General features: G+C 32.5%; 1 protein-coding gene across 3 annotated transcripts; it reads left to right on the top strand.

Moving 5' to 3' along the window:
- The first annotated feature begins 6337 nt into the window (after positions 1-6337).
- LOC124354948 (UDP-glucosyltransferase 2-like) lies at positions 6338-21091 on the top strand. Of its 3 annotated transcripts, none has more exons than XM_046805772.1 (5): positions 6338-6402; positions 16339-17151; positions 17298-17517; positions 18812-19031; positions 19907-21091. In XM_046805772.1, the coding sequence occupies exons 2-5, from the start codon at positions 16339-16341 to the stop codon at positions 20196-20198; spliced, it is 1545 nt and encodes a 514-aa protein (XP_046661728.1). In that variant the 5' UTR covers positions 6338-6402; the 3' UTR covers positions 20199-21091. The 3 variants fall into 3 exon arrangements, with proteins under 3 accessions (XP_046661728.1, XP_046661727.1, XP_046661731.1); XM_046805771.1 differs by lacking the exon at positions 6338-6402 and adding an exon at positions 11321-11420 and having other exon boundaries at positions 19907-21090; XM_046805775.1 differs by lacking the exon at positions 6338-6402 and adding an exon at positions 11445-11659 and having other exon boundaries at positions 19907-21090.
- Positions 21092-24265: the final 3174 nt, after the last annotated feature.

The raw sequence follows: 24265 nt of genomic DNA, 5'->3' as shown, positions 1-24265 counted from the left end.
TTTGTCACTTGTCCAGTTATTACAAGCCTGAATGCCAACAAGCCTTATATGTAACGTACAATGTGGACTGTAACTAATATTTTTTATCACTTAGAAAAACATGTTTAATAATAATTTAGTAACTAGGAGCATATGAAGTAAACAGCTATTATTTTATTGTCCGAAAAAGTTAGTTCATGACGTTAAGGAATGAATAATCTATTCTTCTTCGCTCCAGGCATATGGGTACTCATATAATAGTTGTAATATATATTGTAATGTAAGTCACATAACAAATACACTATACGAAAACATGATTCAATTAGTGTATTGCGTAACTCACTCTTGTGAGCATTTAATGACAATGTTAAAGTAACATACTTTTTACGTGCTGATATCCTCAAACAATATTTACAGCGGTCAATAAAGGTAACATTTTGAAACAGTACTATTTTATAATTTCGGAACCTTATACAGAATCTACATTAAATAAGAATAGTAAAGTCATTTGGGGTTGGTTCAGGTGGTCCAATTGTAGGAAAATTATTATCGGTATCCATAGACTATGGTCAGTTTGGAACCCAACTGGACCTTGTTGGAAAAAGAATTTGAGTTTTTAATGTTCAAGATTTCATTACCTGAATAAGAGTACTGTTTACATTTAAAGTTTTTGAAATAGTGTTCCAAGTTTGGGTGAAGGAATGTTGCAGAAATAAACGTTCTGAAGAATAATCTTTTTTAGGGTCCGTTGTTATAAGAAGGTTAACACACAGAAAACCCCTATTTTGAAAGTACAATGAAATAAGAGTTATTTTAAACCTAGTACCTATTTGTATCAGGCCATCTAGGAATTTGGAAGAACTTTGCTTTATGGCAGACAAAGCTTGGATCCTATTCAGAACAATGACGATTCTGATTCTCTTGAATTTGAGGGTTAGTGGTGCAATTGATAAAGAGATATAGTTAGTCGTATTGTGCCACAACGAACACAGAATCACGGTTCAGAATCAAGATTTATTTGGCTCGACTTTTACAGCATGCATACTCTGAAAAACTCAACGAATTGTTGAAATAATTTTCCTCCAGCATACGTAACATAATATCAGTCCGCGATTTTCGGTTAGCGATTTGTGCTCTTGGATATCCTTATGGTTATCCAGATTTAAGTGACACGCCGGTTTTGCTGTATCCAGTATAGGTTCGAAATCAAGGTATAAATCAGTTACAAATTATTTTCCTGAGGATATGTGTGTTATAGTCATTGGAACCCTGCAGGTGCTTTTTCTGGAACCCTGATATAGACAAGAAAACCTACTACATAAACTCTGAGATAACGCTTAATTGATTTGAAAGTTCCAATCTCCACACTCATTTATGTAACGTTGTTCCAGGAAGTTTATTTATTTTTTTCCAAGAGCTTTTTTATTCAGAAGCCAAAGATGAAAATTTATGTTTTATGGTATTTCTGATATAAATTGTCCTAATTGTAAAAAACGGGCATGTCCTTTGCCTTCCCTGGCTTCTCTATATGTAGTAGTAGTAGTAGTTTCTGAGGGTATTTCTTCATCAGTGAATGAGTCAGCAGCATAGTTTATTCTCGTGTACGAAGAACTATAAAAAATGCCTTAAGGGTTAAATTAATGTCCTAATTTCTTTTTAATGTTTTTTAATACTATTGAAAAATAAAAATAAAATAAAAATATCTGACTATATGCATGTGGAAAATAAATGCAATTAATTGTAATTAATCTGGCCCAAACCTTTTAAACTAAATCTTAGCCACTATCCAAATTAATTCACGTAGCCATTTGAAGAATTACTTTGTCATGAAAACGTACAAAATCTTTTGAACGAGAATTTTGATCTTGTAATTACAATACTATTCGCTGCACACTCTTTCAACTATATTGCATTCAAAACGAACGAACATTACCCTCAAGCATAGTGAAAAACACAGCTTTATCATGGATGGAAGCCTATTCTGGTCTTTAAAGTATTCTTTCTTACATTCCAAGTTAATTTGCCGACTACGGATATAATATTACTTTCTTCCAGACATTCTCTAATACATTTTCTCTCGTTTACTTGAAAATAGCTCATTATTAATTTTCAGATCTTCTGTATTATTATTCTATTAAATATTATTTTTCACACAGGCTAGCTGAATTTCGGTGAGCAACTAACCTTCACCGAAGAAGTCAGTAGTCAAACCTTTTCAATTTTCGTATATAGTCGTTTTTCCTTTACTAGTAGTAGGTCAGTCTGAGCAAAAGTGCTTGGCATTGGCGGAATCCACATCAGTGAGTCTCAACCTTTATATGGGTTTAGAAAAGCGTATATGAAATATATTAAAACTTATATAAAAACAAACAATATCTTAAAAATCTAATGATTTATAGTAATCGTCTTTAAAATAATTCGTGTCACGTAGTTGATTTGAATATAGAATAAACAATCTAATTTACTTTTAATGAAATGAAAGTATTTTAATGTTTTAAAATTATACCATATAAAAAATCTAGACTTATGTCATTCAAATTCTTCAGGACATAGTTTTGGACAGCATTTCAAATGACGCGATCCTCTTTAGTTTTGGGTCACCGATATGAACCTCATTTTTTCCCCATTAGATTATGAGCATGTTCCTGAATGTGTTCGTTACTCTATGACAGCTGAAAAGAGCCATATTCAAATGCGAAGTGGATCTGCTAAATGAACAACTTTACGTTATCTTTGAGAAGTGGATACTCCAAATTAATATTATTTGTTAGAGTTTTTTTTTTGTATCTATGAGGAACTATTTGATTCTGTCCTTTAAATAATTCCGAACAGATATTCAAAATAATAGAATTGATGAATATAAAATCATATTTCTACATAGAAAAAAGGTTTAATAGATTGGTAGAAAAACATGCATGAAAAGTATAACACCTGTGTTCTGAATCACCATAAGTTTTCTTGATCCATAATTCCAATGTGATAAATAATTGTTTGGAATTATACTGATGGAATATAATTATGTGTAGGGTTAATTCAACATTAACCCTAGATTAGATAGACTTACATTAGATAGACATGTAAGTGATCATTGTAATGGCCGAGCGGTAATAATTCACGAACTTATCGAAATCGTGCATTATACCAACTTTTGGTTGATATTTTCGCCGACCAGTTCAAGAATGCGCAAAACGTTGTAAAGAGGGGCTGGAGTCTTGCTGAATTTAAAAATACTATCGCAAACAATATCCTGCAGGCTCTAGAGACGGTATTACACGGTGCTTGGTAAGTGTAGATCGGAATAATAAAAATGATCAAATGAGACTACTAGCAGAAATATTCCTAATGTTTTGTTTATAAATTGAACAGTTTATTTCTCAAAGTTTTTGTAAAAAAACTTGATGCCAGGTTCTCAAAGCCTACAAGACTTTGCTATTTCTTGAAATGAGACCGGCTGAATTATACTGAGTTACAGTGGTGTATCAATAGGATGTACAATAGAAGAAACAGTTTTAGCAGTTTGAGAGCTTATAGTAAATTTATCAAGCCAGATTGATAACGCATAAACTTACAGTATGCGTTTAATAAACTCTTCTGACTTTCTCAAGTCCTACCATAAAGCCAAGCCTTGAACACTACTCCGAATTTCAGGAAAACTTTTCCACTAATTTTAAAAATATTTTTCATTAACTAGATGTTTTATGCCTTTGCTGGATGTACTGGGCAGTCGTATACCATATTGTGGCTCGTTTTCAAACGAAAAGTCCGAAGTAAATAATTTTTATATTGAAGAAATAACACAAAACCAAAAGTATTTAATAAAAAATACCATAAAATGGAGCTGCTAGGAAACAATCAGAGATCATAAACCTGCCAGGGACATTTATTAATAATAAATCAAATAAAAGATTATTTCATTTTTTCAGGCAATGGATAATTAGCTCAGTTAAGCAAAAGTTGTATTTTATTGGAACGTTCATTATGATTATTTTACCATAACTACCGTATAACGTGATTTATTACATGATATATGATACATAAATCTAACTATTGACGCAAACCCGTTAAACAAGTCAATAAACGGATGTAATACAGAATAGGATGGAATTTTCCAAGAAAACATAAACGAATCATCATAACTGTTTACAATTGATGATTGGTTATCACAAGAATCTTCACACCTTTCCTAATCCATTGTTAAGTTTAATTGAATAGATGGGGGTTTTTCACTTGAAATATTTGTCAACGATCGCTTAGTTCAGTACAACTGATTTTTCAATATTGATAGTTGTCCATCAGTGTTATACGAATGTTTATACACTCATGCTCTGAAATAGCTTTAATTTTAACGTTTTTCATAGTTAAATATTGATAGTTACGTTATATTACTTAATGAGTGAATTGTGCAATATTTCTATATTTGCCTGTCTATCCTTAGAAGCCAAATTAAAACATAAACTATAAATTGAATAACAAATGTGATTGATATAAAGTTTTACGCCAATTAAGCTATAAATACTGTATTTTATTTTACTCCACATATTATGCTATCACTCAAAACAATGTTCAAATTCTTATTTATATCTATAATATCCAGCTATAATATGGTAAAGGATCAAAGAATTTATAAATAAAAATTGTTAATTTTTTGAAATCCAAATAAAATTAACTTAAAGCGTTATATCCCATATATAATTTTTATTAACATATTATACCGTAATATACCACATATTATTTCTGAATTTTATATTTAGTGTTCTGTCTTTAGTACATTGAACGATGTTTTTAAAAACATAACCTGGTAAATGATGTATAATATGAATGTCTTATTTATTTCCTAATATTTTAAATTGTTATTTCTTCAATAGGAATCTGTAACATACAGCATTGCAGTAAATGATAATAAAAATGGTTATGTGTGTGTGTGTGTGTGCTTTTTATATGTATTATTACCCACCACCAACCCATAACAAATTTTTATTTCGTGACAGTAACACTAGAATTGTTGACTTGCAGTCTGAAATTAAAATGCATGAGTTTATTGTTGTTGATTATTGTAATTTATGACATACCTCTGACTAATTAATGTTTACCACTTTGTGCTATTCATTTATATACTGTTTAGACACTTTCATATGCAATGTCAGAACATGAAAAGTTTCGAAGGCGATAGAATGCATCCAATCCATTTGCTTCCAGTCTAAGCGTATTCAACAGTAAAGATTGATCTCGTAACATATGGGTTGAATAAATCATACACGAAACGTAATTGAAGGAAATGCAACCCTTTTCTTAGTTGACGTGTGGACAGGTGATATGGGAACCTTAGCATATGGTCCTCTAATTCTGTAAATTCTGATATAAACATATTTATGCGGGATATATTTCCTGATTTTTGGAGGAGTACTATAATAAATGAAATATAAGCGAGTCATGTGGTTTCAGTCGTTACAACAATGAGAGAGAGCATTTAGATGAGGTGTTTGATAAGTGTTAGATTGGACACCTTTTTTTAAATTTGGAGGTGAATGAAGGATTTGGCCTAAATGAAAAATGGTATGGGTTAGTGGATATAATCGTAAAGCTGGAAGGATTATTCAAGAAAGGATAGCAAATATTATATATTTAATATACGAGTTGTTTTAAACAATGTAAAAGAACATTTTCAGCATTTTTAAACAAAGTCATGATTGCCATTTTTATTGGGAATTCTGGAAAAAATATTGACTAAGTTTTCTTTATTATTATAAAGTTATGTATGAACTTACATATTTAAAAATAAAAAAAATATCACTTGTATGGTAACAGAGAACTTTGGACAATGTTAAGCAAAATTTAAAATACGTTTTGTAAGTCAGAATTAAATTATAAAACTTATCATAAATTTAATCAACATTTTGTTAAGTTCTTTAGAGTTACCTTAACACTTTCAAAATAGAATTTAATAAATCAGTAGAAAGGTTTTATACAAATTTAATATTTCATGAAGAATGTGGCAGGTTTGAACTGAAGATACCATGTAACGTTCACTGCTGGTGATGCTTTTAAGCTTCCCGACAACATGCTGGTGTGGGGGGCTTACGCTGATAAGCGACGAGAGCCGGGTTTTTATCTGCGTTTATTAATACTTACTGCAACATCCTAAACTAGCGGAATATCATGCACTAGAAATGACTATTTTGGGTGCAATACGGAGCGTTGGTCACTAGAGTAATGCTCTGGCGACCGTGAGTTTGTTTCTTATCGCTGCTTCTTTATTGGAATAGTTCCAATGAACTAAAAGATGGCCACTAGTGAGATAGTGTGACCTTGTATTAACGTGACCTTGTATGGAATAAATTTGATTTCATTAATTATCAGACGCTAGATAACTTCGTTCTACAAGACAGTAAAAATAGTTCTTTTGTCCGTTTCCATCTGTACAAGGTAAAAGACAGTTTAACTTTACTAACTATAGCAAATTATTTATATTTAACAAGTTTTGCGTGAATGACATTATTGTTTCCAGTAATTGTTTAACTAATGTAAACTTTTAAACTGAATTTATTACTTCATTCACACATGTAAACCGACTGACTAACTGAATCACTGGCTGACTGATATACAGAAATCTAATATACTTCTAGAAGTGCTACAATCTTGAACTTTTGGCACGAATGTGCCTTTTGCCACATAACCTACAGAAAAAGTTTAAAATCAGAAATGTTTACTTTAAACTCCTCAAAGAATTCGTAAAATGTAGCTCAACTATGACTCTTACGGGTTTTTCTTTGAAACCGGATTGCGGGTGAACCGTTAGCCTAGGTCAAATCTCATGAAAATGGTTAGTGGGAAATGAAGTGAACTACAAAAAAGGCCCAGTAACATTTTGTTCTATATCTTAAGCCTAAACCACAAAATGCATACACACTTGAAATTCCTGTGATTTTTTAAATAAAGATTATAGACCAATAGCGGTAAAAATGTTGGTTGTAGCGGAAATATAATTTTCAACAGTTTTTAGAAAATAATCTGACATACAAAATAGACCTAATGTGTGTCCCGTATCTGTACCAGTTGATCATACAAACGATCACTTAGTCAAAATTTATGCATATGTTGCCTATTTTTCGTGCAGACCTTTCATAAAAGACCGATAGTAGGCCGAATTAAAGGTCATAGTTCACTTCAACAAAAAATAGTCAGTCAATCTTTGTCATATATCTAATGGTTCAGCTACAAAACGTAATAAAACTCAAAATTTGTAGCAAAACATAATAGTCTATTATTTAAAGCGCAGTTAAACTCGTATATACTAGCCCTTATCTTTAATGACATATCAGGAAAACCTATATTCTGTATTAATAAACTTATCAACTATTTTTGGTTGTAATTATATCCTAATAAACCCTGAATTCAATATGTATCAATGTGAACTATGGGAAACTGAAAGAGAAATATATTTATGTTATGCATATTAATTTATTCTGCAATGTAACTGTTTTTACTTATTTAAGTACTTCCTGGCTCAACCTTGAACGCAGTAACAGACGTTAGGCCAAGTTAAACGCTATTGTGCAACCCTTACGTTATCCTAGTTTCTTGAATTAGAATTCTATCGGTCAGTTTTTCTTCAGGTCTACTTATTTCCTAGATTAATAAAACTGCCAGAAACAGAGCACATTATTGTCTCTTTACTGCCTTAACTAGTATAGACCCGATAAATCACCTTTTGACGGTCTCAAGATTCCAGATCTGATGTAAATGGGTTGGTCGATTTTCAGATGAATGAGAGAGAATTGGTTATATCTAATCATCAAGGAGGGGTGTCTGATGTCGCATCTATTAGATTCAGAGTCTGTGCTATGGTATGGATTGAATAGGGACATTTTTCTTAATTAAGCCTGATTGATTTACTGTGCAGTGCTTCTCCATTTCCAGTACACACAGGCACGAAGACATTGTTTCAAAGACGTATCTTTTACATTATTCATTGCACAGTCTCTATTGTACATCATCAAGGCATTGCATACATCAAGTAAGTACCAATGATGTGTGTGAAAGGAGGTACGATATAGTGCAATCAGTATATTGGACGGTTCAAAACCTTACTCAAATTCATTGTACTCTCTTACTAAATTGGGCAAGTGACCTCAATTTTACATCATAGTTCTCCCTGTTTATCTTCATTTCCTTACTTCTTTTGGAATTTTTATGTATGACAAATACTGTACTTCACAATAGACACTCGCCAGACATAAACTTTTACTGTCGTACCATTTTAATACAACTTCCCGTTTGAGTCGAAAACTGATATGTCGTACTTTCCTTAACCTCGGGTCTTCAACAAGAGATCATCCTCTCAATCTATTACTTATTATGACACATGAAAAAGATGTTTCACGTTTTTCACGAGAATCATTAGCTCAAGAGAAGAAAAGCATTACATGTATACTCAAAGACGCAGGATTTATTATCACTTGCACTGCATAACGTTAATACAGTTTTGCCTCCCGGTCTGTTTCTCTTCTGTTTATGTGAATGTGTAGTTGCGGAACGTAGCCTATCTTCTTTTCGTAAAAAATAAAATCATATCTAACACTAGATACTCCTGATCCTACAACAAATTTAAATCCACATTTTGTTAGTTTCTTGGGATTATATTGCCCTTATAAGGGATCATTTCCCCATAGTTACTGTATTTTTCCTTCTTTTATGGATAGAAAATTATTCCAAGTAATATCCTATATCTCGGAGGATTATGTTATATCTACTTTTATTCTAACTGTCTACATTGCTATCAACGAAATGGATAAATAGTGTAATTTACTGTTTTTTTTTGAATGACATCTTATATGCTATAAAAAACGACATTCTCTTTATCAGTAAAATCTTTATGCTCTAACATATTTACTACTCTCAATAGTAGCTGAATCCCGATAAATGTTGTAAATACAACTTTTTTATACTGTATTTAGCTCCGAACAATAGCACTTTACCTGATGGTTTCTTTTCACCGCAGCATAAGACTATATAAGATTCTTTATTATCAGTAGAGTCTGTTGGTGACAGAAGTCCCATAATTAATATTTTCCCCCTAGTTTGTGACACATGTACTTTTAAATTTACCAAAACGTTTATATTTGGAAGCTTTGAAATGGTTGGCAATCCTTTTTTTGACATGCAAAGAAAAACAAATGAATAACACTAAGAATTATGATTTTAAAATAGACACTCGTAAAATAGATTTAAAATAAACTGGTTCTTAAAAATCTTCCATGTATTAATTTTATGAAGAAGCCTTTTTCGTTTTTTTAGATAGCAACAAATATTCCTCAATAACATATCCTTCTAATAATAAACTGTTAATTTAATAACTGTAACCTCTTATTTTCCCGCAATTTTATTAATTTGAGAGAATACCTCACCTACTCAAAATGATATTCACTTTTTATGGATGTACTTAGACGTTAGACTTTTTTTGACATACCTAAGTAGAATGACAGTTCATAAAATTGATTTTATCCCAAAATATTTTTTTTCTATATTTGCCTTATTCGCATCAATTTTAGAATAATTGACCGCTCTAAACAAATATTTCGTTTTCTTACCAACATAGTGTTAACTCTTATCTTTAGAGCAATAAATGCCATTGTCTCAATTTTTTATGTTAAATAATTGTAATTTTATGCATCTTCTTGTAATGGAATTTTATACTCAAAATAGTACCTACATAAATCTTTTTATTCATTAGAATAGAATAAAATAGAAACATTTTAAATTTCCAAAAAAACATATACACATAGATATTAGATTTATTTACATTTGATAATAGTAAATTACCCTTTTACTATACATACTAAGTGGCGATCAAATAAAACAATTTAATTTTAAGTATAGTATTTGGATAATATTATTTATATAATTTAAGTAAACTATTTATTACATATTAACATATATTCTAAAATGGAAATTAGCCTACATGGGCAAGCAGCCTGTGCGTAGGCTAGAGTCGTACTAAAAAGTGTATGTTATCTAGATGTCGAAAAACAAGTGTTACTGTTACGTGTCGGTGTGTTTTAAGGCATAAAATGTAGAAATGTAGTTGTATGATGAAGGAGATAAGAGATAATATTGTATTAGACAAAACCATCGGTAGAATTAAGACCACATACGATATGACGAGCGCCGGGGGATGAGGAGGGGTCAAGGTCAGGTTGGTCCCCAGAGTGAATGAAAGTCTCGGATACTTGGACTCCAATTTGTAACAATAGTTCTGTGACATTATATTTAAATTTTGTAATACTACCTGATTCAAATAAATTTAAATGCTGAAATTTGTTACATATGTTTCTAAATAGAATATGTAAAATATAGTAAGAATTGGTTTTTGAAAAGGATTTATCTAATCTAATTACATTAATACCAACATGTTCTGAATATCTTGTTTGGTAAGAGCGCACAATTTCTGGTAATACTGTAGCAATTTTGTAGATGTGAATTAGTAAATTTTTTATATATAACTGTCGTAGTGAAAGTAGGGAGGATTCCTAAAAGAGAGACTCAGTTGGATAACGCACATTTTTCCTCAACCCTGCCTTTAGTATACTCTTTTGCGTAATGAAAAGAGGTTCGAGAAGCGTTTTACACGCACCGCCCCACGCAATGTTACCGAAGGAAAGAAGTGACTGAACGTAAGCATAATACGCTAATTTTATCTCGTTTCCGTCTAAAATTTCACTTAGTTTCCTAAATGCATAAATATACTTTCTAATTTTGTTAAGGACATAATCAACGTGCTCAGACCATTTTAAGCGAGAGTCAAAAACACAACTCCTAGGTATTTATAGCGTTTTACGAGCTCTATTTCTTTGCACCCACATGTCGAAATTTGTTTCTTCTCACGTGGAAATTCTTGATAATATTCTTATAGTTAATACTTGTTTTATTTTAGATCTTGTGATTAATTAGAAATACTGTATGAAGTCTAATGTACATATGAAATGTGTATGGTACCACAAATTTGTACCACATACGTATACCGGATCCGTACAGTATTGCAACCACCTTCTTACATTTTTGAAAGAATGAAATAAGAAGTACTTTATTTCGGTAAAGACTTATATAGGGGAAGAAACTATCCTTTTCTTTGCTTCCCAAAATTGTGAGAGGGACAAGTAATAGTCTTACAACCTAATCTTTGTGGGAGTACATGAAAGGACTTAAATAATGAGAACTGGAGGTCTTTATGATGACCTTCAATAGTTGTCAGTTAAAATTGTTTTCTAACTAATTAGGATTATTTTAATTGTTGGGTAAGTTACCTAAACGAGTGATAAATGTATCTTTTCAGCAGTGACTAGATTTACTTTAACTGCCAAAGATTAAATTAAAGAAAATGCCCACATTTATTCAAGTCAGAAATGCAAACAGGTTTCCTCTAACCTATCCTCCAGAAGTTTAAGGTAATTTAAAAACAAATTTGACATTAAATTCCATTGATTAAGTAGTAAGTTATCCAGTAGTTAGGTTTGGTTTTACGAATATCCAACTTCATCAAAAGTTCAAGTGACAAAGGAAAGCTGATGCAAGTGCTGAGTGAAGTGCTTAGTTTTTGATGAGTAAGGATATGGATAGTCGAATGAACTGTTTAGAACATGAGACAGAGTCATAGTGAGGCTGTTCCGGTGTTCATTGCCTTGAGGTAAGGCGACTGTTTACTTTATTTGGTTGGTTATTCAGAATATAAATCTTAATTATTACATTTATATTCAATATTTGTATTTCGATATTTCTTTCTCCTTTGTAGTTATAATATACTTAAACGAATTAAGTCAATTTATGCATATAATTTATTGGATGAATATAGGCCTATTATTGTTTGAGTACATATATATCCCAGGAGAGTTTGACAATATCCAAGCGGTTGTAGAAAGTTTAAACGGCACGCTGTATGGATTAACGCGGGATTTAAAGACTTTCCGCTACTATTCTGTCTCTAAGACTTTTAATGCACTGCGGTTTCGTTTTATAGACGTTGTTTTTAATGTGACCCCACACAAAGTAGTGACTTGGAGATAGATCTGGCGATCATAGTAGCCTCATCTGCCTATACAGTGATTCGGAAAATAATTGTTTAAATACTCATGGACATGCAGGTTATAGTGTAGAGGTACTCCATCCTGCTGGAACCAAACTTAATTACAATTTTTGGTTGCTACTTGGATAGCTCGATAAACGTGATTTTGTAACATTTCCTGGTATACCTCGGCATTAAGGTTGCCATAAATACAAAGGGGCCAAATAAACTGATCCCACTCAATGCTAAGGCAAAAAGTAAATTCTTTTAGGAAGATGGGGCTTTCTCATCCAATGAGGGTTAACATCGGCCCAATAACGAGCATTGTGTCTGTTAACGTTACCGTTTAACATGAAAGTTGCTTCATCTGAGAAAGCAATGTTGTTTAATCTAGTTGTATTTTTATCAATTTCCCGCGTCATTATGTTAGAACTTTCTACTCGACGATCAAAATCGTTCTCACTTAGCTCATACACTAAACACATTTTGTACGCTTTATAAACACTGCCATGTAAAACTTTACAAACTGATGTTTGGGATATAACTAATATTAGAAAACATTTCTTGCCTCAAGGCATTAGGATGTCCTAGAACAAACTAAAAACGTCAAGTGACAGTACTTCCTTTGTAGCCGATGGTCTTTAACGCTGCCTGTTTCCTGGAAACGTTGGATGGTTTTTGGAACTCCTAATTTAGATACAGGGTATCGATTGGGATAAATTTCATTAAATAAATTCCTTACTTCATCATAAGATCTTACCCGGTCTCCGTAACTTCACATCATCAGGATCATATTACGTTCTTGTTCACTTAAACACTCCTTTTCAACGTAAAGTATCACAAAAACACTCTTAACTTTGTTAATTCCAAACAGAAACTGAACATGATATTGGACTTCCTAAAAATTGATAAGATAAGGGAGGCCTGCCCAGCAGCAGGTAATAACTGTAAAACAGGTTTGAGTTTGTTAGGAAAATGGTTATACATTGAATTATTTACCTTCTGAATGTGGAAGTTCATATTTTGCCTCAATTAATTTTTAATTAATTTCAACGAATTGCCATTTTATACTGGGTTGAGATAGAAATATCTAGTAACCACTGTTCTTATTTTATCAAGACCTTTCAAATAAGGTGTCACTTAATGGGTCTTTACATTTGAAATGTTTGAGTCCTCTCACCCCCCCCCCACCAAATCCCATTTTGGGGAATTCACAAAGTTGTAATAGTAACTAAAATGTTCATTTCTATTGTTCCGAGTTCCACCCTTTCATCTCTATCCATCAATAAACTAAACAGATTGTATCCATACTTTTAACTCACACTGTATATGTAGTGTGAGTAAAAAGTATCACCTTCGGCTCGCCCCAGGCCCCCTTTTGGATGTTGGCCAAATTCGGGGATAAGGGCGATTTGCTGATGCTCACAAGTTTCATGCTCACAGTTTTATCCGTTCTCGAGAATGTGCGGGTGCTTTGCTAACGCTTAGCCAAACAATGAGTGACGTATAAATTTAGTCAATGGATTTCGTAGAAAATTAAGTGATGTTTTAGCAAAATTATGAGACAAGAAGATTTTTTTGATAACTACAGTTAGAGATTAGGTTTGCCAGGAAGTGGAAAGTGGAGTGTTTAATTTTAACTAAACTTTTAAGTTTGAGGGCTTTTTGTGGCTTAACCATTGGAGATACGAGAAAAAGTCACTGAACTTTTCTTATCGGAAATTTAATTTTGTCTTTCGATTCTAGCCTCAGCTACGACCTCTGGTTTAGCCGGTACAGAGCATGGAGGGAAAGTCTGCACTGGTCAGCTATCGTGGTTTTTTTAGTATAAATATAATAAAACCCGATCTTGTCAGTATTTTTAAGTTGTTTCGGGGGTTTAATTTGCTCAGGAGTTTATCTCGTCATGCCAATATGTTGTCATAAGGGCTGATCTCGGGAGCGCTGGGCCAATTCGGATAATTCTTTTATTTTAATACTTTTTAAAGTCCGAGGAAGGTTTATAACGAGAGAAAAGTTAGAAAAGTTTTCTGGAATATTTAAAAAATCGGGAAAATAATTCAAATTAATAATAATCCAAAGTAAACAGACTGAACAGCTGTTGCAACTTTCAGCAGAAGTTCATTAAAAAAGCAAAAAACAATTGTATTTTAGAAAATATTAGAAATACAGTGCTTAATCAGTGTTGTAATGGTCATTGCAAAGACGGAGTTACTATATAATTTTTACTTTAGATAGTACCGATGAACCAAACTAAGCCGATGAACCAGCTAATGCACTGGAAATACTATGTAAACGCTGTTATACATCAGTACCGATGAACCAAACTAAGCCGATGAACCAGCTAATGCACTGGAAATACTATGTAAACGCTGTTATACATCAGTACCGATGAACCAAACTAAGCCGATGAACCAGCTAATGCACTGGAAATACTATGTTAACGCTGTTATACATCTTACCTTAATCATCTAAGCTGTGATCTTTTGCAAGTACTCCAAACTAGTTGGCTCCTTTGACGTTGCGTATGGCGTTTTTATTGCAGCTTAAGGAGTGTCAAATGAATGACACACACTCTTCAACTTAAATCGGAAGCAAAACACAACAGCGGACGTATATATGAATTTTGATCAAATTAGTGTTTATATTCTAAGTTGGGTCTCAAACCTCAAATGTGTATTTATTTTCTTGGTCAGTTCAACAACATAAACTCAAATGTGGATCCATAAATAAATTAAACCGGAAATAAAATCTACTTAACATAAACGGCAGGAAATGACACAAATAGCACAGTATCTTTTCAGTCGCAAGATATGATTTCTTCATTGGAAGAAAAAAACAAACTCTAAGTATAGCACTTGAAATATGGTATAACGGAGGTAAATAACAAGTGTAGGTAGTAGACGCTTTTTAACCGATGTAGATCTTGAAAACCAACATATATATATATTCTCTTTCTCAGGACAACATCAACTGGGTGACAGCAAATAAACTAGACCGCAGTTAATTTAAACCGCAGCAACATTTAGTCGTATGTACGTTGTACTTTTCTTCATCAGGAACAAAGGTAAAACTATAATTGTGGCACTTGAAATATTTTATACAGAAAGTGAATTTAAACAGAGGTTTTACAGTATGTATATATTTTTTACATACAACAAAGCGCAAAATAGAAGAAGTCAATCTTGTATGTAACGTTTGATTAAACTTTGAAATTGATACGATTCGTACCAGATATATTTACTCCCGGATCATATGGTTCCATCATATTATAAATGCTTTCACTAAGTAGGTTACAACCTTCGAATTTTATAATTACCAATTTTGTAAAGACTGGAACGTGTCCCAGAATATATCACAATTTGGAAAAATAATCATAATATTTGCTTTACAATACATACATTAAACAACAGCTGACACTTTTAAACATACTTTGATGTTTCAGCTGAAGTTTGTCAAAGAAGCTGAAACATTTGTTAACATTTTAATTTTCTAAAATATTAAGAGTATCAGTTGTGGAATCCAGATGACATAGACAAAGGTACACAATAACTTATATTCCAGATTGCGAAGATCAAAAACATCTAATTCATTATAAAAATTGTGTTTAAAGTTTTTTTTCTAAATTTCTAGTAAAGAAAGTAAAAGCTTGGTCTAACTAGCTGTATTGCAAATATTATAAACCCGTAGTCCAAGTACCATAGACGCCGAAGACTTCACGCTGTGAGCTCTAACAAACCAAAAGCACTTTCTGGCATGTTATAAATGCTGAATTGTGCCAGTGGATGTAATACTGGATGATTTAAATAACTGAGAACTCCCAATGGCTGGATAATTCATAGGACTAAATCTTCTGAGACAATGACCTCCACAATCTTGGGCTCCAAGAGTCCGTAAGATACCATAGATCTGGAGCTAGAGAGTGAAGGCTCAAGGAGGCCTTGAGAGTCCAGTTAGTGTTTACCAGTTTTCACAGACACAGAATTAATATATTTTGGAGAATGTGCGAATATAGACCAAAGACAGTCCGTCTGAAAGTTGGAGGTTATAGAACATAGGAGGAATAGATATTGATCATTTGTACAAGCTCTAATACACTGCCTTGATCACACGAATGAACTATTATTAAAACTAATATAATAAATCAGTTTTGTTTCAACATATTTATCTTGAAGAACTGAATACCATCTAATTACTGAAAACGCTGGCAAGTGGAGACCATTTTATTTGGAAAATCAAATCATAGATGGTAATTAACACATGAAATATATATCAACACTTTCAATTTTTAAATTTTGTTCCAGATGTTCGTTCCTGTTATGCTGGTAATAGTAACGTTCACATCAATATGTAACGGAGCCAACATCTTAGCTCTACTTCCTGTCAACTGTCGTAGCCATTTCTTGGTAATGGAACCTCTACTTCTGGAACTCCATCAGAGAGGCCACCGTCTCACCGTAGTATCCAGCTTCCCTCAGAAAACAACGATGGAAAATTACACGGACATCGACTTTTCTCCTCAAATTCCACCGCTTATTAGTGTTTTCACTCCAGAAGTTCTGAGAGAGAAAACCTCAAACGTTATAAAATCCGCCTTATTTATTACTGAAATTCACATGACTATTTGTGAACAGTTAATTAGGCATGAAAAAGTTATTAACCTTTTGAATGAAACCTTTGACCTTATTATAGGAGAAATATTTGGTTCTGATTGCTTAAACTACATAGCTTACAAGCTGAAAGCTCCCTTCATCAGTTGGGTTGTCAGCACATCTTCCCCTTGGTCGTCTTATCGCACTGGTCTTCCGGACAACCCTTCTTATATACCAAATTACTTTGTAGACTACGGTGATGAAATGAATCTTTTTCAAAGAGCTATCAGTACTGTCTCCTTGTTTACTATGAAAGTGCTCTACTATTATTACTCGGAACTTCCCAGTCAGAGACTGGCTGAAGAAGTGTTCAATGAGAATTTACCATCCTTGGACGAAGTGAATCGACAAACATCTTTGGTATTAGTGAACAGCCACTTTGTATTTTCACAAAGCCGACCGTTTCCACCTAATGTGGTTGAAGTTGGAGGAATACATATACGAGATATCCGGCCTTTACCGAAGGTAAATATTTTAGTGGCGTTTAAAAGTAACAGTAAGTTATAGGAACCAGTACAGTTATGCGTACATTTATTAGGTGGCATATAGTAATGTTCTTTAACAAAATTACTGTTAAAGCCCTAATGACATTTTTCTTATAAATATTGCAGGACGTAAAGGAGTTTCTGGACGGCGCCAAAGATGGCGTGGTTCTAGTCAGTTTCGGTTCGCTCGTGAGGATGGCTGCGCTGCCTCCTAGGGTCATTCGCATGTTTCTGGACGTGTTCTCTACTCTGCCACAGAGATTTATTCTCAAGTACGAAGACGAACTGCCGAGCACGCCGCCTAACGTCATGATTAAGAAATGGGTCCCACAACTAGATATCACTGGTATGTGAAGAACTTAGATATCATATTTGAATTTTATGAATAAATTGTGATATAGTCATTACAAAGCTTGAATTTTTGTGACAATCCAGGGTTCTGTATTCTTCATTTCTGGTCAAATTAATAGTTAATTTTGTAGTTACTATTCTTTTGAAAGAGTGGAAGACTTATTAACTAGTATCTTTGAAATATGTAAAGTGTAAGATGTCAAGTATTTTATAAAAACAATAACATGATTACCATTCCTTTCATTGTTAATCTTCTAAGCTAACTATATCTTGGGTTAAGTAATACTTACACTCATTAAAATTTTCAAAAAGTTTCACACATTGAAGTCTTTGTTTAGTATTAAACATTCAGGTCATTTTTTATATTTTTTCAGATAGCCTATCTATAAAATGATCTATTAAATATTACTTTAACCTTATACATTTTACTACTATTTATAGTAATATTATGTACCATAATAATTTCTGAGTGAGCCTATCCCTCTAGGACTGGTAAACTTTCATTCCTGTCTGTATGTCTGTCCATACGATATTTTGAGATCTAATTAACCTATAGACATGCAAATTTCCATTACACTTAATCTATATACAAACAAAATTAATCTCGATGAGTTTGATTCCATGTGATATAGCTGAGTGTTACCGCATATTTTGATATTGGTCTTATGAGTAACCGTGATCATTATGAGAAAATCGCAAATTAAATAAATATGTATACAAACTGAATACAATCATTCGCACTTTTAAAATTGATATTTGTTTGAGACATATACATGCTTTATTTCTACATAGACAAGAATGAGTTCCATAATAGTGCATGTCCATCCATTAATTTGGCTGAGCGTCAATTACACTTTTATCTTTTGGTATGATGTAAATATGTTTTTCCTGTATGTTTGTTGTCACTTTGCTCGCAGGGTATCTAAAGAATGAGTAACCAGTGAAACCTGTTAGGCAACAAGTGGTCTGGTGTACTTCTACCTTGATTACTGTCAATATAGCAAAGATTTTACGCGCAACGTGAACAGATGATTGACTACATGTATACTACTCTAATCCAATGAACACTTAAACAAAATGTTATCTACTTCCTTTAGAACAGTAAAGTTAATTTACGAAATGTGTTAGTTTATACAAAATGTTATAGTTGATATTAAATCTTACATTAATAATTACCTTAAAATATTTATGACAATATTTTGTCAAATTTTTGGTTAATTACTCTCAATACATTAAAATAAAATACGAATGATGATGAAGATTTTAATTTCTTATTGCTAATATTGCAGCCCATCCCAATGTTCGAGCAATCATCGCACACGGTGGGCTAGCCAGCACCACAGAAGCCGTGCACTTCGCCAAACCACTAGTACTCATCCCATTCTATACTGATCAGTATCAGAACGCTAATAATATAATACGTCGTGGCGGTGGTATCCTGCTAGACATCTCTAATCTGTCACAAAGAGACATATCTCAGGCTCTAACGACGGTGCTCAATGATGCCAGGTGAGATATTGATATTTGCACCTAAGCAGAAAAAAATGTAATCTCCAGTGATGACTATATAATACCATAGACTGGCGATAACGAGTTAGAGTTGAAGCCGCGATTCTGCTAGCTAGGCAGAATTTGACACCGCATGAGTAATCCACTGCCGAGCGTTGTCCGGCTGTCAGTGCTTCGGAGTTGCAGGTGGCTGAGACTGATTATGTTTTACGTGGTTTAAATGAAGAGCTGTCAATTAGAGTAGATACTATTATGTTTAATATAGTATACTAAATTTCTAGATTTGTCACCTGGTCGATATGTTCCAAAATTAATTACGAAGGTTATTGTCTACTTGTGTTATTAAGAGCCGGGTGTAGAGAAACAACCTTAAGTTTTACCCCATGTAATGACTTCACCTAATTTAAATTTATTATTTTAATATAATGGCAGATGTCTAATTTAAATATAATATAAATGCGTATCCAAGCAACCATTTTTTTCATTGTAAAGTAACATTATTTACTTTATTTAAGCCACGGTAACTTTTAACACTTTAATTAAAAAAATACAAACAAAAAAAATAAATAAAAATGTTTGTGTGTGTGTGTGTGTGTGTGTGTGTGTGTGTGTATGTATATACAGTTTTATAGCAGCAGCATATATAATGTATGATTAGTTTAGTAAATATTAAATTCAGTGTAGATAAGTTATACATTTAATTGTTATTCATAAATGACTTAACTTATGGAGATAATTTAAATCTATAAAATCAATAGTGATCATACAACAACAAGTAGAACAAACGTTTTTGAACAAAGAAAATTCTTCTTTATAAATATTTTTTTATTGATACATTTTTTATCATTATAATGTAAATGTAACATGTTTCACAGTTACACAATGAACATGAGACGACTGTCGCAAAAATTCCGGGACCGACCGATGACGCCGCTGCAGACAGCAGTGTACTGGACAGAGTACGTCATCAGACACCAGGGGGCGCCACACTTGCGACCGGCATCTGTCAATCTTCCGTTATACCAATACTTGCTGCTTGACGTTATCGCTATTCTGACCATATCGTTAGCTGCAGTATTTTGCATAGTATATTATATTATGAACTTGATTTCTAATTTCAACTGGATCATTTACAAACACAAAATTTTTAAAAGTAAAATTAATTAATTTGTAATTGTAGCATTTAGGCTACTGGTAGATTTGTACCAATAGCCCATAGATGGATGGTTGGCCAATTTAGAGTTCTCACAATCTAGCAGATGTCTATTGACGGTTTAATCTCCATCAAGGCATTTTAGGCATTGAACTGAGATAAATCACGTAAAACACGAATGGAGCCACTTAAATAACGTTTGCGAAACTTTATGAAATTATAAATGTGAATGAACTTCACCTCACTATTTGTACAAATCTTCTTTAATTAATAATGAGAACAATGTCCCTGCAAAACTAAATCATCCTTGGTTTAGTAGGTCATATGTGAATTCTACTGGAACCGTTCTCTGAGATCGGAGAGAAGAGACACTTTATTTAGTAAGCATTTTTGAGTTTATATAAATATCTGTGCAAAACTTCATGTACATGAACAATAGTTTATGTTCAAAAATAATGATGATGAGATGGAACCTGTAGGTTAAAAAGGTGATACGTTGTTTTATTACGTGTCTAATATGACTAAAATTAATAATGTTTCAAGAAATGAAATAAAACAGTTAATCAGTATATAAGGAATCTATACACGTTAGTAGAATATTTTCATGTATATTTCATAGAAATGATTTCAAGCTATTAAACATTAATTACCTAGCAACTACTAATGTTTGATGAAAAATAACTTAACTGTTAATGGTCCATAGTGAGTTAGAAATGGTTCAAAACGGGAATTTCATTACCTACAATAGGGTTTAAATTCTTAATTGTTTTTGAATAATAGTTCCAAATAAAAGAATAAAAATTCTTAGTTAGTCAAAAGACCATTCAAAAATGTATTTAGAAATGAAGTATCGTTATATATATATATATATATATATATATATATATATATTTACTGTTTTAATTTTTGACAATTCTGCCTTTTTCGCAATCAATAAAATAACTTTATCTTCATGTTCATTTTCTGCTTTAAAATTGTATACATATAATTAATTAAAATACCAATATTTATTTGAAAGTAAAAAAATGTGTCATTTGTTTTAAAATAGTCCATTTTTAGATATACAGGACGATTTTTAAATATTCCCACGCACTATTTTTACATTTATTAAGATTTAGATTTTGAGCCATAGTGGTTGGGTTATTTATGTTATTTGGTTAGCATAAAGTGCTGACTAAGTCTATTGTATTGTACCTAGAAGTACTCAATAACGAATAAAGATATGAATTACATTTAAAATGGTACTCCAATATGGCGATAAAAAATATGGACCTAATCCACAACGATCAGCGGTGGTCCGGAGTAGATATGTGAAGAAATATAAAGAACATTTTTTGGGAGGGAGGGACATACAACTCACCCTGTTTAAGAAAACAATGAATATTATAGAAATAAAGAAATACTTTGTCTTAGTTCCCATGTAAACATTGTTTCTTAAACATCCAACAAATATTAAATAGAAATCAGCATTCAGAAAGTACATTGTTTTTCATTGGACATATTGTAATAAATATAATTCATTCATGTAACGTAGCTATGGCGGGACGGTTTGATTCAATGAGAAAGTCCAACCCTTTCCACCAAAAATACTTTAAAAGTGTAGAAGTGTAAAAACCTAGGTTGCTCCGCAATGCTTTAAGATCGTCTCTAAGACATCTTGGGGCACCTAATGACACAATGAGAACACCTCTTCTTCTGAATTACAATGGATGGCCGCTAAGAAACCTCTCATGTAGAATCGACGAAAAAAGTTCATTTTTGCTCTTCTTCGTCACCGATTGTTTTGTATCTCTTCAGATGTGGTATTTTTCACTTATTAAAACTTGTGCATTCACATACATTTTCTCCCAGTCTAAGAAGTAAGTAAAAGGCGGCCTTTTATGAGGCTGTTACTCGTAGATCAATGTCAACGTGGTTAGACGATTATCTTCTCCAAATTGACGAGGTTAGGTAGAGGAGGGGGCTTAAACAGCCGTAACTCCACTTCAAATAAAGATATTTTTAATTTAAATTTAAAGTAATATCCAAACTCAAAGGTTAATATAGTGAAGGCCTACATTCGGAATGAATAAATTATTTCTTAGTGAGGAGGTAAATCAATCCTACCTAACCAGTTTCATTTTCATTGAAACAAAGTAGGAGTACAACACAGACTTCGCTAAGGCTATAACTATTTTCACTCTCGATACGTCCTGTAAGCATACACATAGACAGGCAATCTGGCCGTAAAGAAACTTTTACAGCCCCCATGTAGACAAAAGAGAAAATCTGCTAGCCTACTGCAATGATGTTGAGTTAAACTCCAACATCAAACACGCATCTGTATCAAATTGATTCTTGTTCATGTGAAAATAACGTTTCATGCAAAATTTCAAATCCGTATCATAATACGTGCTTGAGATACGCTGTGGAAAACAGACACACATACAAGTAGACAGACAGAAGAGAAATGTCCCAAGAACTCTAAACGGTTACTAGTCTAAATATACAAGAGTTACAAGTTAATAGCTCAATTCTTTCTCGAGATCCTGTGAAGAGACATACACTGTCATCGTTCTTTCTGGTTTATATGCAAATAATCTGATAAACAGACTTACGAAGGACCCGATAAAATGTAGTATAAAGTCTAAACATCCAATTCACTAAATATCACGTGTTAAACTGTCCCGAATGTGCTTAGTGTTTTACAAACTTGTTTATTCTATGATTTTATCGTTGTCATCATTGTTACCAATAAGACCAATGCTAAAATGATTACTAATGCTCAACGAAATCCTATAAAGTGACATACATTATTGTCGAAATCAATGCTCCTTGACTCAGGAATGAAAGTCAACGCAAAGTTCACGCAGAGATAAGTGCGGACAGATAGACAGACGGACCCTCGAGTGATAGATAACGGTCAGCCAAATAAAGTTATTTCCTTTAATAATTCTGCATTGGCTTCAAAATTAGAACCCTGGCTGAGAAAACCCTGGTTTTTGTTTAAATAAAGCGATGTAATACGTTTATCACCGTCCTACTATATATATTTATAAGGAATGTAAAGATAAAATCATATTACTAAGTAATTAAAATTATATTATGCTACTTATTATACAGTAGACAAATCTCAAATGTTAAAGTACGAAACCATAGACATGAGCTACATCTAACTTTAAATTCAGAGAATGAGGTCGATGTATCTATTGCAAGGAAATGCAGGTTGGGTGGACAATAATAATCATTACAAGTTTAAAGTACAATAATGAACATTATTGTGCCACATTTTTTCTTAATCTCATTGAAATAGTCGAAAATAGTATGGAAATATTAATAAGCGGAAGGAAATTTGGAATATGAAAAAGATATTCAAAAATGTAAACTACTTAGTTATGAAACAAATTTTATACGCAGTACAAATATTGTAACGAAACTTAGGGGAAGCAGTTAGATTTACAATAAACATATTGTACAATTAATGTATTTTCTTTGAACTTTAAATTTTATTTTAGACATACCAGAGTGTGTTAGTAAATTTAACCAAGTAAATATCCAGTTTAGTATTGATTTGATTTATAATACTACCAGTAATCCACGGCATCGCATATAATTTCCTGCTAACAACTGGGACCTCATATGTATATAATTTTTAAACGAGAAATCAGGCACTTCTGTGATAAATGATGGTCTCTAGAAGACACTTGTATTCGAAAGCTAATGATGCATTTTAGAATAATTGAATTCTAGTTTTAAAGAGCAATATTTAGAGCCCTAGATTCGGAGAGTAAATCAGTTTATATGAGTACCAATGAAATAAATAGAATTTCAATGCAAAGGTCAGTTGTATTTCACAGAATAGCTACAATAGTGTCAGTAAAAAAAAAAAACGTAAAAAAGGTGGAAGCATTTGTATTGTAATATGATGGAGCCCTATTATGATTTTACAATGGAAACATGCATGTATCAAGTAGATATCCCTTTGACTCACTGCGCTCGTTTGTTTGCCCAGTCACTCCTCATTTTTTTCTGAGGGTCCTGTAAAATAAGCCTAAATATCCCTAAATAACAAAGGATACTAATTTAGAGTATCCAAAATAAA

Source organism: Homalodisca vitripennis, chromosome 2 (assembly GCF_021130785.1).
Source record: "Homalodisca vitripennis isolate AUS2020 chromosome 2, UT_GWSS_2.1, whole genome shotgun sequence".
Classification (NCBI taxonomy): domain Eukaryota; kingdom Metazoa; phylum Arthropoda; class Insecta; order Hemiptera; family Cicadellidae; genus Homalodisca; species Homalodisca vitripennis.
Note: the sequence above shows the minus strand (reverse complement) of the source record. Positions and strands in the feature narration are given on the sequence as shown.

What these genes read in the sequence shown, in the direction of transcription:
- LOC124354948 (XM_046805772.1), top strand. Translation starts at nt 16,339, where the DNA reads ATGTTCGTTCCTGTTATGCTGGTAATAGTAACGTTCACATCAATATGT. An exon ending in ATATCCGGCCTTTACCGAAG is followed by an intron (nt 17,152 to 17,297) that starts GTAAATATTTTA and finishes TAAATATTGCAG; the next exon opens with GACGTAAAGGAGTTTCTGGA. An exon ending in ACGGTGCTCAATGATGCCAG is followed by an intron (nt 19,032 to 19,906) that starts GTGAGATATTGA and finishes CATGTTTCACAG; the next exon opens with TTACACAATGAACATGAGAC.